The 18,709-nt window shown below is 41.8% G+C and overlaps 1 protein-coding gene across 12 annotated transcripts in view; it reads right to left on the bottom strand.

Moving 5' to 3' along the window:
* The window catches only part of ARHGEF9 (Cdc42 guanine nucleotide exchange factor 9), a 442,967-nt gene that overhangs the window by 130,592 nt on the left and 293,666 nt on the right, over positions 1–18,709 (bottom strand). For 9 of the 12 annotated variants that reach the window (XM_073228002.1, XM_073228001.1, XM_073228005.1 and 6 more), the window contains one exon: positions 9,982–10,161. The exons of the other annotated variants lie outside the window; for them this stretch is intronic. In XM_073228002.1, the coding sequence (XP_073084103.1) occupies positions 9,982–10,107 (126 nt within the window). In that variant the 5' untranslated portion in view covers positions 10,108–10,161. The remainder of the gene's footprint in view (positions 1–9,981; positions 10,162–18,709) is intronic. 12 annotated transcript variants of the gene reach the window in all.

Raw genomic sequence — 18,709 nt, forward strand, 5'->3', positions numbered from 1 at the left:
GAGTTTGGACCAGTGAATGTGTTTCTCACAACTTCAGAGTTGCTAATGGGCTTTCACAGCAAATAGTTCTTTTGAGCCCCACAATGTTTATAAGGAAAGGGGAAGGCACTGGATTTGGAGACCCAAGAAGTTCAGGCCTCAGGTACTACTCTAAACGACCTGAGTCTCTGGAGAAGTTAGTCTTTCTGTGCCCTGGTTTTCAGCTGTAACCAAGGATTGAGCCTCTTGGCCCTGCTCTACTAGCTTTAGAATTCACTATATGAGAGAGGGCAAATCATGACCATGTTTGGAAAGGCCACACCAAATTGTAGCATGCTATACAAATGTCAGGGTCCGATATTTGATAAAAAGCAGGGTTCGTTGCCCCTACTTCACAGGTGTGAAAAAATGAAATGTTCAAATATATGAAGCAATATGTTAAAAATAATACCACTCACAAGCACTGAATATAAAATGTGAAGTCAGTTCTATCTGAGGCCAGATCCCTAGAATTTGAAGTACTTCCTAAAGGGCATGGAATCCCTGAGGAAGGCCAGCTTCCCCTAAGCAAATGGAGGTGCTAGAAAAGGGTGCTTACAGACCTCCCTTCCTGTGGTGTGTCTGGCCACTTGTTTTCAACCTTTTGTTTTTTTATTTACTTCCTTCCTTTCTTTGCCTCCTTCATGGTCCCTTCTCCCCAAATCATTCTCATACAAGAGTTTGATAATCATTTATACTTCAGTATGAACAGGCTAAAGTTAATACTCTTTTTTCTCTCTCTCTCATGGGGTCTAGATCCTAAAGTTGTAATTACAAAATGAAAGATTCTGATTTGTAATAAAGAGCATTCTGGCTTCAGAGAGAGAGTGGAAAAGGCATATATAAGGAGGTGAGCCTGAGGCCCGAATATTCATACCCTGGAAGCTTCCTACTAAATGGTTAAGGATAACTTTGACAGATCAAGGGAAAAATTGTCTCTTAACTTAAGAGTCTGGCCGTTCAAAAGATAGCAGGACACAGCTTCTGAGATGAACTGCTTCTTCACACACCCCCATGTCATCTTTCCTCATAGTATCTACTGGCTGGTTCCCACAGAAACAGCCTCACCACCTGGGGATGGGGTACCTGTAGCAATGGTCTCCTCACCCTCTGCTCAACAGCTATAATGCTCTAGTAGGCAACCCCATCAAACCAATTTGATGTACTATTCTGAGTGGACGCAGGCAGCTAAACACAGGTGATCCTGGTTTTAGAATCATGGAAGAACTTTATATTGGTGCAGAAAGGGCCTTTTGAAACAACCTGGTCTAACTCCAAATTGTCAGTTGAGATACTGAGGCCCAGAAAAGAGAAGGTCCCTGCCTGACATCCCTTAGAGAATAAGCAGCAAAGTTGGCCTTTCACCTCAGGTCTCTGAATTCCCAAACCAATGCTTCTATCTTCATTGTGCTCTTCTTGAATCTATCAGATTTTCATCTTCAGAAGCCCTATCACTCCCTATTCCTCCACAGAGAATGCCTCCTGCTCAGTACACACACAAACTGACTTTTGATATGCCTACATGGTACTTTCCAGTAGAGAAGGATCACTCAGCCTCAAAATGCTAGAAAAATTTCTGTCCAAAGCTACCCATTTATATACTTTTCCTGTACTGTTAGTATCATTCACCTACCCCTTGACTCCTTTAAGGCAACAGACTCAGCAAAAGTTAGCTTGTGATTCAGTTCTCACTGGATCTGAGTTCCAATCATAGTCAAGGAAAGGGGAGGATAGTTAGGACCCCCAAGGATTGATATGCTCAACTGATCTGTCCAGCCCACCATGCTCAGGGAATACCATCCCTTTTTGGGGGTCTGGTTTCTTACTTAAGGCCCTGGCCTACTTTATACCTATCTTCTGGTAGAAGAGAAAATGTCTCTGAAAAGCAATGATACCGATATGTATTTAAACAAGGAAGTGTCAGACTCCCTAGCTGGCTGCATCCCTAATAGGAATGGCACACATGAGGCCTGAGGCCTGAGAACCTTTACTCCATGGATCATATCCTGGAGATTAGCGGTCAGCTTTCATGTCCTCCTAACTACCCTGTGATAACTTGAGGGATCACATCCATTTTGGGAATAGCTAAGCTAAGGCAAGAAATGTCAGTTCCCTCATTCAATGCTAAGGTATCACAAATCAAGGTTCTTCAAAGAACACTCACTTCGAGGCCCCCCCCAAAAAAAGACTCATGGAATTCTCTGGTTTCTCTAATAAACAAGACAAGGAGGCCTCTCAAGATGCCAATTATCCTCAGTCCTTATCTAACTGGTTCTGGGAGGTAGCTGTTGTTAAGTGCTGGACAGTCACTTTTATTCAGGGCTTAGAAAATACTGGCAAAGAGATCGTAATAGCCCTAGTAATAAGAAGCCATGAGAAGAAAAAGATAGAGGTTTACTCTGACTCATGGTATCTATACTGATATAGAAAGAAAAAATATATATATATATACAATACGATTTTCCAAAATTTCATACTTCCCAAAGAGTTTCAGAAATGCACTCAATCATGGTTTTCTTCTCCTCGGGGAAAAGGCACTAAAGCAGTACAGGGATGGTTTTGGAAGGCTCATGATGATCTCCAAATGAACCCAGGGGTTGGCTACACAGAAAAACAGGCTCCAGGCCCCCAATCACAGTCTTTAACTCAGACAGCCAACCAAATCACTGATTCATGCTATGGATCAACAAGAGGGCCTTGGAAGGAAAGCTCTACCATCAAGAGAACAATTCAGTGTCTTCTACTAGTGCCAGCTCTTCAATATCATCTGCCTAATGTAAAAAGCAACACGTTCCAAAAATTGGTTTCGACTACAGTGTAAGAGCTAACAGATTTAAACAAAGATGTAGTTCAGGCTTTGCTGACAGATACTGGCCAGGTACTCAGAAATCCAGGGTGATCTAGTTATAGTCCTGTCTGGAGGTGGGGGATAGATTATATGACCTTCAAGGCTGCTTTCACTTCGGGGATTTTAAGAAGAGACCTACAGGGGGACCCATTTGAATTTGGAGGAAATCACCTGGGTCAGGTAACAGCCAGATTTAAGGTTCTCTCTGAGATGGAGATGGTTCCTATTAAAAAACAAAACAAAAAACTCCCCTTCAGTTAGCTAAAGGATGAACTGGATGATGTCATTCAAGTCATGTGCACACTGAGAAGCCATTAAGCTGGATCATGTGAATGCAAATGGCCGCTAATAACACAATTTGAAATTCTAGTATGGAGGAGAAAAATCTCCATAATTCAGGGATAAAGTCACTCCCTGATAATGTCAGCCTCATCTCACAGGTCCTTACAGATAGTTAAGGCTAGAGGCTGATATCCATTTAAAGCCTGAGAAGATGAACAAGCACTGGCATATATGAACTCATTCCAAGAAAGCAAAACACTGTTGCCATTAGCCTGGAATGGAGGTCCTCAAGTATTAAGTCTTGTTAGTAGCCCAAGTTTACCCTTTCCAGGTTGTTTTGTAGCACAGAAAGCACAGGATTAAGATTCAAGTAGGGGGCAACATAATTAAAAATGGCAGATTGGGATGGACAAAGAATCAGTCCCTCCAGTGAAACAATCCTTAGCTAGCAAAGACTGGCAGAACCAACTCTTTCAGAATTCTGGGATCTAATCCAAAATTTACAACAACCAGGAGACTGCTTGATGTATAAAAGGCAGCTAAATTTTGGTAAGAGAACATTGAGGTATTTTTGTTCACATGGTTACCATCCCCTGTTCCCCATCAGCTAAAAGGAGGGTGGCCCACAATCCTCGTGCAACTTGCTGGTGCTAGAGGGCTAATGACCTTGTTCTTAAGATACTATGGCTTTGTGTTTTGACCTGTTGGCCCTGATGGACAGGCACAGAGGTGGACCTTTGTTTTACACCCCCAACCACTTGGGCTAAAGTGGCTTTCTAGGCTGCAACTGCCTCTATTGAAAGATTTAAAGATACTGCCCATGACCACCCAGAGCAAGGGATGGAAGAAGAGATAAACATCAGACAGACCCAACAGCACAAGAAGGAAGCAATTTCTTGGGAGAATAAGGACTCATAAGAGCCACCATGCAGCATACTTAGAAAGTTGGAGTGCAACACACATGCTCTGGACGAGATACATGCTCAGTAAAAATTTGAGAAGACTGTAGGCTTGCAGTCCTGGAGGATCTGTGGGTTCTATGAAAGCAGAAGAGTAGGATAAGGAAGCTAAGGCAGAGTTTTAGGCAGCCTGGAGTAGTGTCAGAATGCTCCAGCTCAGAGACAAGCTACAAAGACTAGAAGAGTAGTTTTTGTCTTCTTCCTGGTTGCAGGTATTTAAATAAATCTCTGTCAGTCACTGGCTTATCTATGAGATAATGTAATAGAGACATCAGTAACCATATATAACAAGGAATACAGTCTTAGCAAAACTAGTTTGAGTAAGTTACTAAACAAATGGACAACTTCAGCTCTCAACAACCAACAGCAAACCCTAGGAGAGGGGAAGAATCTAATTTCCAAAGTTACCACACTATAATATTCAAAATGTCCAGTTTCAACAAAAAATTTCAAGGCATATAAAGGAACAAGAATTTCCTGTCCATACACAGGAAATAAATAGACAGAAACCATACCTGAGGAAGCCCAGATGTTGTACTTACTAGACAAACAATTAAAATTAATTGTGTTAAGTAAGATTCATGAAGAATTAGTTCAAGTCCTGGCTTTCTCACTAATTCCCTACATGAGCAAGCAAATCATTTCCATTCTCTGGACCTATGTTGCCTCAGGATTTATAAAATAAGGAGGTCAGGCTGATTATGGTCACAGACTGGGGCCTGGGAGTACAATTTAGCTCACAGATGCATTTGTCTGTCACAGTGTTTCTTTAAAAAATGTGAATTAATATCAACATTTAAAAAATATGGATATTTTAAAATAAAATCCAATTCCTGGCTTTTTATGAAAAAACTCAGCCCACTGGACTTCTCTCCTTCCTACACCCTACCCCAGTGATGTGAATCATCCAAGCTACTTTTGTTCCCTTTGATAGAGCATAGAGTTCCCAAATGGACACAGGCCCCCACTTACCCTAGTCTCAGACTGCTTTACTCATGTAAGCTACCAGTGTGGACCCTGTAAACATCTAAGTTTGTCATTCCTGGCCAAGATACGTCTTTCTAGCTATAAATTTACTGTGAGTCTAGACTTTCATATAGATGAAAAGCTTTCCCCAAGTGCAGACAAAAAGATACTATATAATTAAAAGCCAAGTAACAATCTGAAACAAGGGTCTCCCTATGAACAGGAGAGGTTTAATTTCTATGATATACAATGTATACAACTGCAAGGAATGACAATGATGACGTGATTAGATGATCTTTTCCCTCACCTGTGCCTCCCGGCAGGCCAAAAACCAAGGAAATCTAAAATGTGAAGAAACAAGTAGAACATATGCTGGGCATCTGAGCAGGCTCTTAACTTTCTGACTAAACCATGCCTTGTGACAGAGGCCTCACTACCAACAATAACAGGTTGTCATGTGTCCTGTACAAAGCCTGTCCTCAAGTGGGCAGAAAGTCCTCCAAAAGCCATGGCCCAAATTCAAAACAAAGGCCCCCCTTTACAAGGTGACAAAGGAAAAGAGCTGAATGACTTAGAGTTAGGACCTAGCATGAAAAAGATGGCCTACCACAGGGATGGGATTAGCTACTTAGAGATACAATCATACCCCATCAGTCTGCTTTCACTCCCCAGGGAAGAAATCAGCCAGGGAAAGCAGCTGAAGATGTCAACAGCCAGCTGTGGATTGATGTTCACCACTTAACCTCACCAACTGCTGGGAGGGTGCATTAATTCTTCCATTACTCTTGTGAAGCAACAGCCTAACCCCATTTCCTTTTACTGGTGACTCAACAGCTGGCCCCTAAGATTCCATGGTACTCCCCTTTAGAGATCTGAAGACCATTCAACTATTACTAAAACAAACAAAAAGGTTCACAATGAATAAATGCTCATTCTGAATACAATCTGAAGCAACATGGAATACTATCTCAGTTTCTCAAATAAACATTCGTATAGTAGATAGAATATTGGAGCTCTAAGTTATGATGTAGGCTCTGTCATTAATGCTCCTGGTCTATTATTACAGTCTTTAGTGTAGACTTGTGCTATCCCCAGTTGAGAAGACAAACAATCTGAGAACACACACACACATGTACACACATACAGAATGGAATTATGAACACTAGAAGAGGCAGAAATCTAAGTGGGTAGTAGACACAGATACCCAGCAATTTCTTGTACAGCAGCCAAAATGGTATCATAACCTATTTACAAGTATCCAGTATACCACAGGTTACAAAGGATTTTCATAAGACTCAATAATCCCTATTTTATAAGGGAGAAAACTGGGCTTCAAAGATACATAGGAAGCTGTGTAAGCTGCACATCTAATAGCAGAACTGAGGCAAGAATCTGGGTTTCTCAGACTCCACTTGGGTTTTAACCTGATTAATAAGTAGTGTTAGCTTGGACAGAACCACACTAAGCACCCTTCATTATCTATCCTGGGATGAGTTGTTCACACAGAAATGGGACTTCCAGGTAGGGAATGTAGATGTCCTGCTATGTCAGTGACCAATTTGCTCCAATGATCTACAAAGATGTCCAGTTGCTGTGCAGTTAAGGGGAAAGTCCTTTCTCTGCTAATATACTTGCATGTTAAATGCCAAAAAACCTAGTAATGATGTTCTCAAGGAGCTACTGAATCTCAGCTGCTCAAAGTGGGAACCAGAGAGCTCTGCTATAGCATATAGGTACAACATCCAGGAAATCATGCATCTACCTACCAACTACATCAGCAGTAATAAAGATTCAGTAGTTCAATGTGAGTCATTTCTATGTTCTACCAGCCATATCACAGCTTGAACAGATTGTACAGAGTGCTTCAGAGATGAAGAAGAAAATAAAATCCCATTATCATATACCAAATGCTTGGAAGACCTAGAACTCAGGTTTCTCATTTTCTAATATAGTTAGCACTGTTTCCACAATACCATTTTACCCCCAAAGAAAATCAATGTAGAATAATGGAGATAGCAATTTTATTTTTAAATATCTGCTAGAAAAGAGCCTCCGTAATCTCCATTATTCAATCCCTTAAGTGTCACACAATCTTACCAGAAATGCAAACCTAAACATAAATAGTCATTCATGAGAACTGAAAGGTCTACCTTGAAGCCAACATTCATATCATTCATGCAACAGCCTAACCCCATTTCCTTTTACTGGTGACTCAACAGCTGGCCCCTAAGATTCCATGGTACTCCCCTTTAGAGATCTGAAGACCATTCAACTATTACTAAAACAAACAAAAAGGTTCACAATGAATAAATGCTCATTCTGAATACAATCTGAAGCAACATGGAATACTATCTCAGTTTCTCAAATAAACATTCGTATAGTAGATAGAATATTGGAGCTCTAAGTTATGATGTAGGCTCTGTCATTAATGCTCCTGGTCTATTATTACAGTCTTTAGTGTAGACTTGTGCTATCTTACACAGTAGCAACTAGCCACATGTGGCTAATTGACACTTGAAATATGACCAGTGTGAATTGAGATGCGCTGTGAGTACAGAATAATACATCAGATTTCAAAGACTTACTAAAATATATCACTTACAATTTTCATAGTGATATCATAACACTGGGTTAAGGAAAATACATTAAAATTAATCTCACCTATATCCTTTTTACTTTTTTCAGTGTGGTTACTAGGAAAAGTTAAATTGTATTCATGGTTTGCATTTGTGGCTCACATTGTATTTCTATTGGACTGTGCTGATTTAGACCAGTGGTTCTCAACAGCAAAAATTCTGATTTAACTAGCCTGGAGCCTGGATTTTAGTGCTTTGGGGTTTTTTTAAGCTACCCAAGTGATTTATTTCATTATATACCCAGGATTGAGAACCACTAGGCTAGACTCTATGCCAAGCGTTCCTGGGCCATCTAGTGGTCTTCTCAAAGGTCAGCTTCAGCCCACTCAAGTGACTACTGGGGCTGTATGGTTGAGGAAACACTCTTCCTGGCCTTGGATGTAGCAGCATTAATGCCAGTTCATTGATATTCTAAAGCTTGGCACAGCCATTTGATTCCCTGAGCCACTGTGCTTTACTTAATTATTTTGCCCCACACCTTGATTTACTATTTATTATAAAAATGACATTTCCCTGAAAGTGAAATATATGTGGATTTGGGTGATATTGTTGCTGAGTGAAGTTTACTCCTTCTTTTAAAGAGGGGGACTGTCAGTAAAAGAACATTAACTGTCTGTGTACAGGGCCTCACACTAGGCTCAAAGGTCCATGATTATTGATGTGTTCTTTCTGACTACCCTGGGACTGATTCATCAACCAGCATAGCTGAGCGGGACACAGATGGCATATGAAGAATATGAAGAAAGATGCCAAAAATGTAGAGGAAAAAAGGATTGGATATTTCATTAGAAGATTCTCACCATGGTAGGAGATGGGAGGTCATTTTGTCCACCTCCTTGCATCTGAGAAGTGCCCTCACCTAAATCGTTCTAACCAGGTAACAGTGCTTCCTGGGTTTATAGCCCTCCAAGGAAGGAGGCTTCTGTCAACCATTATAGCCAGCCTTGATACATGGGCCTTCTTGGAGCTAATAAGGTGGTGATGGTGATGAGGAGGAGGATAATGATGATAAGGCAAGTTACCATTTGCCAAGTACCCATTGTGTGCCAAGTACCATGCTAGATACTTTACTCACATATGTCATGTCATTTAATCCTCCGAAAAGTCTGCGATCCCTATTTTTCAGATGAGAAAATGGAGGCTCAAGGAAATGAAAAGTCTTGTCAAAAGCTATAGGGCTAGCAGGTAGTAAAACTGAGACTGCATCTCAGGTTGTTTGATTCCAAATGCCCTGTTTCGTCCCTCATGTCATACTGCCATCATTCTAATCCAGAGGCCCTTTATCCCAAAGGCCCAAGTCATTTGACCCTTTGTTTGGGGTCAGGACTTCAGCCTTATCTTATAGAAGAAACTAACAAAAGGTAACAGGCTGTTGCAAGGATGGCCATAAGACACCCTGTTGTGGCTTTGGTACTTTTATTGCCACATAGCTGTTTTCACGTATATTATATCATTCCTTGTGATATCCCCTCCCATGAAAGAATTGTCAACACCATTTTATGGATGAGGAAAATCAGAGCTCACAATTGCCAGAGCTGGTTCCGGCTTGTAACTCTATGAAAGGCCAAGAGCTGGAACACCAGGCCAATGTCCTTCTCTCATAGCATCCTGCTAATTGGTGGCCCAGAGGAAGCAGAAACTACTAAGGAGTCCCCTCCCAAGAGCCCCTTCTTTTAAGGGCCAGGTTTTTCATGGTGCAGTGTCAAACGGACCAAGGCCCTACAAGCCCTATCAGGCTGCCTGATTTCCACCTTGAGCACATCATAGATCCCAGCCACCTGACTCTCTTGCAAAAAGTAAGATTTACAATCAGTTCATACTTCCTTAACTGAGAGAAAGGAGGCAAAGGAAGCAAAGAGGAGTAGGGAGGGGATGGGAAGGGAGATATCGATAAAAATAAATGATAAAAAAGAGGGACAAGGAAAAGAAAGAAGAAAAGAAGAGAGATAAGAAACGTAAAAGTTCACAGGAGTATACAGTTTTTGAAAGGTCTTCAAAAACCATCAAGGTCAAAAGGGAAGTCACAGTGGGTAGGAAGCAGGAGGCAGGAGATGGGGGGTGTTAAAATAAACAGACAGAAAGGAAAACTCTCAAAATTAGAAGAGCAAAGATGAAAGGAAGCCCAGGTCCTTGGTATGAGACCAAAAAAATGGGAAAAGAATGAGAGAAAAGCCAACAGGAGAGGAATAAGTATGAGAATAGGGGCTGGTTGGGGGAAGCCAGGGGCAGGCAGCCAAGGAGACAGGAGAGGAGTGTGAAGGCTGACACTCACCCTCACAAAGCTGGCAGGAAACCATCCCTCCTCATCGTCGATCTGGCCCCACCACCAATCCTTGTTGGAAGCATCCAAGACTTTGATGATGTCGCCAGCCTTAAATGCCAACTCCCGGTTGGCCATGGTGACGTGATCCCATACTGCCTCAGCACTAACGATGGAATCTCCAGTGATCAGCTTAGGAGACAAAATGAGAATGTGTTCAGTCCACACAGTTGGCTATCTTACTTGCTTGCCCTTCCCACCCACAGAGCTCTACTATTTATGGAAAACCTCACATAGTACTGGTGAAGGGCTGGGGAGAGGGAGATGGCATTGGGAGCACAAGCTCCACTGGACCACAAGACAAACAATATGGTCAACTCTTCATTAGCTAGTGGGTGATATGATCAAGAATGTAAATATATACTACATAAGCATCATGCTTTTATCCCTACTCATGAGCTCCTTCCCCCTGAGAAGAAAGCATGCTCCAGTCCATTTCTCCTTGTGCTTCAAGGCAGCCCTGGGCCTGGAATGGGTGGAGAGACTAAAATCAGTGGCTAAAATGAAGCTTGAGTATATTTGCTCCAAATTCTCTGTATTTTTCCCCCCTTTCCTCCTCCTCCTTGGAACTGACCAATTGAGAGTTGGTGGTACGTTATTTAACACTACTGTACCCCACCCCCAGGGGTTACAGACCATGGTATTCCTCACACACAATGGACCCCAGTCCTGCCTCCTTTTCTCACCCACACATTGTGCCATCCAGAAAGGATATGCATATGAAAGAATATGGCTTTTGGTGATGCTGTGCTCCCAGGAAACTCAAATTTTGGCAAAGATTCACTCAGTGATTTGTACAACCACCCTGTGATAATATATAAGGGTTCTAGTTTGATTTCTGCTTTTGACAAATGGAAAAACTGAGCCACGAGGAAGAAGGAAGTAAGGCAGAAGCTGTGCATAAACCCTAACTCTGGTCATTAGACTTCACAGCCAGCAGGATTGGGCTCCACAGAGCATCAGGCAGACATCTATCCCAATGCCATATGAACACTCACACACCATGTTCACGACACTTGTCTAAGCACAGTGATCAGTGGGGTAATACTCTGCCTCTCTCTGGCTACCATCTTACCACTATATTATTTGTTCTCTTTATTCCCCAACTTGTTCCAGCCTATATGGGCCATCAATCTTCCTGGCGTTTAGAGAAACAGATTCCAGAGCATAGAATATATGACCCGTCAGGCAAAGGACTCAAGCACTCTCTCCTCAGTACTGAATTACTGAACATGCCCTCTAGAAGTGAGCTTTTCCATCAGTACACTTTGAGGAAGGATTGATTCTCCAAGGCAATCATGGCTCCACAAGACCAAAGACAAAACAGTTCAAAGACAACAGAGACAGAATATGGAACATACATCCTCTTGTACAGGTCTACCTTTCACATATCAGCTGGAAAATAAACCTAGGGTCATGAAAAACCTGTAACATACCACACACATATGAAAACTCACATGCACACATCTTTTGACTTAGTTAAGGCACTCTGTTGGTCAGCCCCTGCATGAGGCATCCTTCATTGCCCAGGGTTTTAGCCATTATGCCTTCCACAGAAAGCAAGGCATAGAGGGAACTCCTGCACATGGATGCAAAAGAGATTTCCAATAGAATCTTTTATAACACCACCTTCAAGTATCTCATGCTTTACTGTTTACAAAATGTTTTCATATTTACTGTACCACTCGATCCTTTCTGAATCAGGTGGGTCTCACTATTACCCATATTTTAAAAGTGAAGAAACTGAGGCTGGGAGAAGTGACCTGTCCTTTGGCGAATCACACAAATAAATTATAGAGCCTGTTTTCTGACTGTATATGCTCTAATAGTCATCATACCATACTACCAATGTCTACTCATTAGCTATACTGAACTCACAGAACTCCATCCATAACACAATATACCAGATGGCTCCTATTTTTAAGAACCCCAAAGAAGATATGGACAGCCATCTTAAGTCACCAGTGCCCCTGCCTATGAGGAGACTCATTTTTATGTTGAACTTGCTTTCTTCCAATTACCCTAAAGGTCAATTTTAGTGGAGAAGAATTTCTGGTCACTGGCCTCAATAAAATAAATCTTTACAGAAAAGTCTCCCCTCTCCTGCCAAGATAGGTCCCAACTGGGTGTTGCTAAAGCTCAATAAGTACATATAGCACCAACTCAGAGCACCATGAGGGCTTGCAGTTTAAAGCTATAACCTTGGCTTTTTTTTTCAAGTGTCAAGAGCATCTTGGCATCAATTACCAACTCTCTGCTCAGGACTCTATCTGTAATGCCGTCTGAGGTCCCTTAGGCCAAGGTCTGACTGATTCTACTACTCACACTCTTTCTACAGTGCAGTCTTCTATTTAGGGACTACATGCTTGACTTCTCCCAACAGCAGTTGGCTCACTCTTATCCTCATTTAGTACAGCTGACCTGCCTGGGCCCTCAAGTCACAGAGCCTAGCTATAACCTAGACAAGGTGGCCACAGAACTCAGTGGCCACAAACCAACTGGCAAGGCTATTGACAGGGCCTACTTGGAATTAATGACAGAACTGGGCAGCACTTCAAAGGTCATAACTCTGAAGTCCTTATTTTATAGATCAGATATAAAATAGCAGGAGTGACTTGCCTACAGTCAGTCACCAGCCTCCTGGACCATTCTTTTCCTCTCAACATAACACCATAGACAGCGAGGGTACAGAAAGAGCACCTGGATTTAAGACCTTGCTCTACTACTTGCTAAAAGTGTAATGATAATGATGATGATATAAGTTAATATAGAGTACTTACTATATGTCAGACAGTATTCTAAACACTTTACACGCATTAACTCATTTAAGCCTCACAGCAGCCCTTACAGGAAATACTATTATTATTCCTATCTTATGGATGAGCAAACTGAAGCTCAGAGACCTTAAATCATTTGCCCAAATTCACATAGCCTATAAAAATTGAAGACATAATTCAAACGCAGGCACAGTCTGGCTCTAGAGTCTCTGCTCTTAAACCATGCTGTCTCTGGATCTCAGTTTCTTCATCTGTTAAATGGGGATATTTCTACACCCCCAGCTGCTTCATGAGCAACTAAACAGTTGTATGCAGATACGAAAGGAGGGATAATCCAGAAGGGATTGGTAGCTGTATGGGGCTTCTGTGCTCTCTAGTTGTAAATACAAGCAGGAACAAGGAGATGCTTCTACCCCATCCTCCAAGTTGTTTTAAAAGCAAACTAAATTTGGGCTGGAAATTGGTTTAGCATCTCCCTTGTGTGCACAGGGTTGACTTTTAGCTTGCTATAGTTGTTTCATAAATAAGCACTTTTCTCTGTTCATCCATTTGCCACCCAACACTCATTCAGTGGGCTCCCACTATATGCAGGGATATGCTTACTGTGATTCAGCCACAGTCCTTACTTGAAGATCAAAGGCCTTTCTGATACAAACAGTGAATTCCTTTCAAGCAATATGTAAACGTGATTGAGGGCAGGCAAACCTAGTTTCAGTTCTGGGTTTACTACTTTAGAAAGCAGCAGTGACAATGTAAGAAACAGAATAGGGGCCAGAGAAATCAAACAAAATGGAACTGTCCTCATGTAATTAGGATACCAAGGAGTACAGTATCACAAAAGGCAAGGACAAGAGTTTTGAGCTATACAATCTTGGGTCTCAGTTTCTTCATATGCAAAGTTGGGATAATAATACCTGCCTCAGAGGATTGTAGAAAGTATGAACTGAACACTAGATTTACAGTGCATGGTATATGCTGACATAGTTTAAGACATCAAAGGAAGGAAGTACCATGTGTGGCTACTAGGCTCTAGAACTATTTATGGGGCACTGAAGATAGACCTTAAAGAATGGATAAGTTTGTAACAAATGGAGAAGGAATAGGAAAGGCATTTGAGGCAGAGGAAAGATATTAAATAAAGTCTCAGAGGTGAAGAGTAGGGGGAATTTGATGGTAAACAGGTAGTGGAGTTTGGAAAGGGCAGTTGAGGCAGAAAGACATCTGGAAAGGTGGGCTGGAGTCCTGTTTGAAGTTCTTAAATCTATTTTGAGGAAAAGCGGTGTTGGGGGAGGGATTCAATCCTCAGTGTTATCATTAAAGCATGAGGATAAATGATGAGGAAATGCTGGTTTTGGAGGGGAAGAGATAACAATTTTTCTCTTTAATCTGTTGAATGTGGCGGACCAGCAGGCCATGCAGGTAGATTTGAAGCTCAAGAGAGGTCACAGGAGACAGTTACATAGGTTTGGGAATCAATGGTCCAGAAGAAATTGTGAAAACTAAGGAAGCCTGCCCTGGAAGAAAGTGCAAAGAAAGAAGGCTGACAACCTAGGGAAACAGCTACAATGGGAAGAGAAGGAATGAGAAACAAACCAAAATGAAGCTGTGGTCAGCACAATTAGGATACAAAGGAGTATAATCTCACAAAAGCCAAGGACAAGAGTTTCAGGTGGAAGGAACTGATCAAATTATTACATTGTACAGAGCTGTAAGAGGAAGCCAGACAAGAAAAGAGCATTTGGGAGTAGCTATATCAGGGGTTAAACTCTTTATTTCTTAAACTGGTTTAAACCTCTCTCCCCATCAAAAGCCCTAAGGAAGTGGCAGTGTGTTACTTCAGCACAATAGCCAAATAGCTCTTGGTTTTGGGACAGTGCTAATGTGACTTCTATCAAAATAATTCCTAATCCCCAGGCCATTTTAAGTGCAGCACCAAATATAGATTGGCACTTGCTCAGACTTTCCAGTGAGTAGGACACACAGTGTTCTGCACCCCCACACCAAAGGCACTTTTGGACATGAATTAAGAGGATGGGGAGGGGGAAGAGTCATATTATTCTAAAAGAGGAATGAGATCCTATTCCTTTTTATCTAGATTTCCCAAGACAATCCTATTTTCAAATATTCTGTCCCATTGATCCTACAAGTAGATACATCTGTTATCAGAGCCATGTGCCCTTTTGACCAAGAAATATGATTACCATACGCTAGAGGCATTATGAATTTGACTTTTAAGGCTGCTCTCTGTGATGTCAATGTGTGTAACTGTCCAAGGTAACCATTACCATTCCTATTTCCACTAAAGATATTCTGTGAGCTTAACAAAGTAGCCCACAGTCACCTGATCAGTAGGAGGTGGTGGTGCATGTTTGAAATCTCTAGTTGTCCTTACTCTATAGCTTTGCTTTTGCCAGTCGCCCACAATGACTGTCAAGAAGGCAGGGAGAGAGGGTTTCCAGCTGGTTTCTCTAAGGATACCAGCCCACTCGGTGAATGACCTAGAGCAGTAGCTCTGAACCCCTTGGGGGCTTGTTAAAATACAGATTGCTAGGCCCCATGAGCCTCTGAGTCAGTAATCTAAAGTGGGTCTTGAGAACGTACATTTCAAACAAGTTCCCAAGAGATGCCTACACTGCTAGTTCAGAGATCACACTTAGGGAACTACTTCCCTAGAGGACTTTCCTGGTCTTGGCTTTACCCCTGGCTCTCCTGATACTTCTCTCTCCCCAGGGATCCCCATGCCACCTCAAAGGCTGGGCTCCCTGCCTGTCTATGAGGCCTATCTCAGAGGTTGGTATGTCTGGGATAGGGTACTTTGGATCATGTAAGGAGCATTTCCAATGCCAGGCCTTGCTTGCTGACAGGAAAAACTTGGGATCATAGCCCTCACCCAATTTTCCAGAGCCATACCACTTGTCTTCCTCTTGCCTTTGCTCTCTGGCTAAATGGTACGATCTCCCAAATAGTTATTTAATTAGCCTTGGTGGCTGCCAGAAATATTCTAGTTTTAATGGCAAGAAGCAGAAGGGGGAAAGGTTAAAAAACAAAAAAGTGTACAGAATAGCAAATGTGTCAATTGCCAAGAAAGTAACTGTGCTGGGCCTGCCTTTTGAGAAGCTTCACAGCACAAGGAGAGACATGAAGGGGATTTGCCTCTCCGTAAGGTTTCTTCAGTTGGTTCCCCACATTATCCTCTCAAAAGGTCCCTCCCTTAATAGCTAGGCATAGGACAAGAACAAAATCCCTCTCTTTGTTCCCTTTAAGCACATCTAAATTAGGCTAGGATTTTATGCACTCTCCTGAATAAACCAGATACCTTTTTAATACGGCCTTGTAAACAGACTTTGACCATCTTACCCAAAGTGTTCAAGGACAACAATCCTCCCCCTCTCTGGAAAGGTGTGACTCGGGCTGTTCCAACAGTTGGAAGGTACCATGGTGTTCAGCAAAAACTGGCAATTGGATGAAGCTCTACCAGTAACTCAATGAATGATCCTGGGCAGGTCCGTTTACTGGTCTGTTTCTTCATCAGTCAAGTTACAGACTTGAACCAGATAGAAAACCTCTCAAGTTCCATCTAGCTCTGGTTTTCTATTAAGGTTAACACTTCAGCTTTGCAAAGGACAGAAATTACATTATTAGAGCTTATTTCTCCTCACCCTTCTTTATGCTTGATAGGATGTTTTTACTTCTCTCTGCTTAGGAAAATTAGATCTTGGAGTTGACAAGTCCCTTCCTGAATATAACCCATTCAGGCATTGTTGATGATGCATTATAGCACAGGCCACTCAGACTGGCTGGGGAAGCTGAGGAATAGGCTTTCCACTCTAGCTTTTGACTTGCCCATTCAAAGCTAATTGAGAGCTTTGCTCTTTGTTCTCTCCATATAGCTCCTCAAATAAATCATCTTTCTCATGACATCAGCTCTAATTCACCTCCAGTCCCATATATCCAACTGCCTGCTCTACATTTCAATGGATGTCCTACTACCACCTCCAATAAAACACATGCAAACTCACCATGTGCCCCCAATTCCCCTCCTTCCTAATTTTTCCCATTTCTGATTACTCTCCTGGGCCCATTTTTCTTCCTTTCACATGTCTCTCTCTGTCTCAGATATGTCTCTTTATCTTCATTTTCAATGCCCCATCCTAGGTATGGCCTTTATCATCTCAAGTTACCTCCCAAATGGCCTTCGTGTTGTCCACAAGTCTTTCCTCCTCAAGCTACTCCTTAATGATGTACTTCTTAAAACTTCTTTGCTGGTGTCACTATCCATGATCTAGAAGCTTCAATAACTCCCTACTGTCAATCTTTCAAAGTTCTCCTTAATATAGTCCTACCTATGGGTCCAACTTCTTGAACATAGCAGGTGCCTACCATTCTGGTCAAACTGAGTCTCTTGCAGGCAGATGCACTCCTACATCTGTGCCTCTGATTCAGCCATACCCTTAGCCATAGTTAAGTGTAGGGACCCTGGAGCTAGTCTGCCTCTTCCTAGCTATGTGATCTTGACCCACCTGCTCCTTAATCCCTTCCCTATTGATTCCAGCCTGTAGCCTCTTTCCCTTTGGCTTTTTCACAAGATTCTACCCAGGATAAAAGAAAATAAGACAACCTGGAGTTAATCAAGTTGTCAACCAGAGTGTTATTCTCCAAATGACACTTGTGAACACATCTAAAACATCTGTTTAATCCATAATGAACAGCTTTGTCTCTTACCTAAGTTCTACAACCCAAACTCTAAAACCAAGCCCTAAAAGCAAGCTCTGAGACAGATCACAGCAACAGACTTAGCATATCTGTCAGGCTGCAGAACATTCTATGGGACCAAATAAATTGTTTATATAACATGTGCCATGTGCTCCTTAGGTCAACCCATTCTTGGTAGGATTTATGACTAGGTGGCTTCTGGGTTGGACTGGTTTTTGTTGAAGGTCTGCACAGGTACTCAAAAGTCATCAAAGAAAGGAGAAAAGATGCCAGGTAAGAAAAACCCTACTACGAATATTTTTTAAAATCACAATTTTTTTATTTTCCTTATGATTCAATAGCTCACTCTTGGATGGTTTCAGCTTTAATCTGGGTTTGCTATCACCCATAACTATATAACTTCATTTCTGAGCAGAATAATTAATGCATTCAAGTGATGATGGTTCTAAATGTACTGAAAGGAAGTATGCAAATATCTTTTAATGACAAGATTATCTTTTCCCTAGTTTGGGTGTGTGATTTGTGAGAGATTAGTCATTAGCTTCCCTTAGTGTCCCACCATTCCATCCGTTTTTCACTTTAATAAAATGAAAGATCTACTGTTGGCTTCAGCCACACCTGGCAGACACAAAACTCAGCTGAACTGGGTTAACCTAGAAAAGTGAGCTGACAGGCCATGCTCAGCAAAAGCAAAACAGATCACCTTATTCAGAGTCCAATATGTACTTTGATCACAAACCAACTCACCTGCCAGGATCTTAAAGTGGGGGAAACCTAAATAAGCCTCTTCAGGTACAAAGTGACCCAGTATATCTTCTTACTCATGACAGACTAATAAAAAAGGATGGCAATTCTTCCTGCAGCTCTTACAAAGGAAACTACAAGGTGATCTCAGCTATAAGAATGACCAAACATATGAGGGAAGCGGAGTTGCTTACTTGGTCTGAATCTTAGCAGTGGACTCTTCTGGTATGAAACTTTATCCACTAACTTAATCTAATGGGCTCAGGAATTTCTAAAGTGAGACTCAGCTGCTGCCCCAAAATTCATGATAAGAGTTTGGTCTTCTTGAGGGAACCAGTCCTTTTAAGAAAATTCAACCAAATGGGCCAAGGATTGCACAGATTAAAAGGAAGACAACTTTCTGGGCCATTAACAATGATCCTCTTGGCTGGAGAAGTCTCCCACAC

Source organism: Manis javanica, chromosome X (assembly GCF_040802235.1).
Source record: "Manis javanica isolate MJ-LG chromosome X, MJ_LKY, whole genome shotgun sequence".
NCBI lineage: Eukaryota > Metazoa > Chordata > Mammalia > Pholidota > Manidae > Manis > Manis javanica.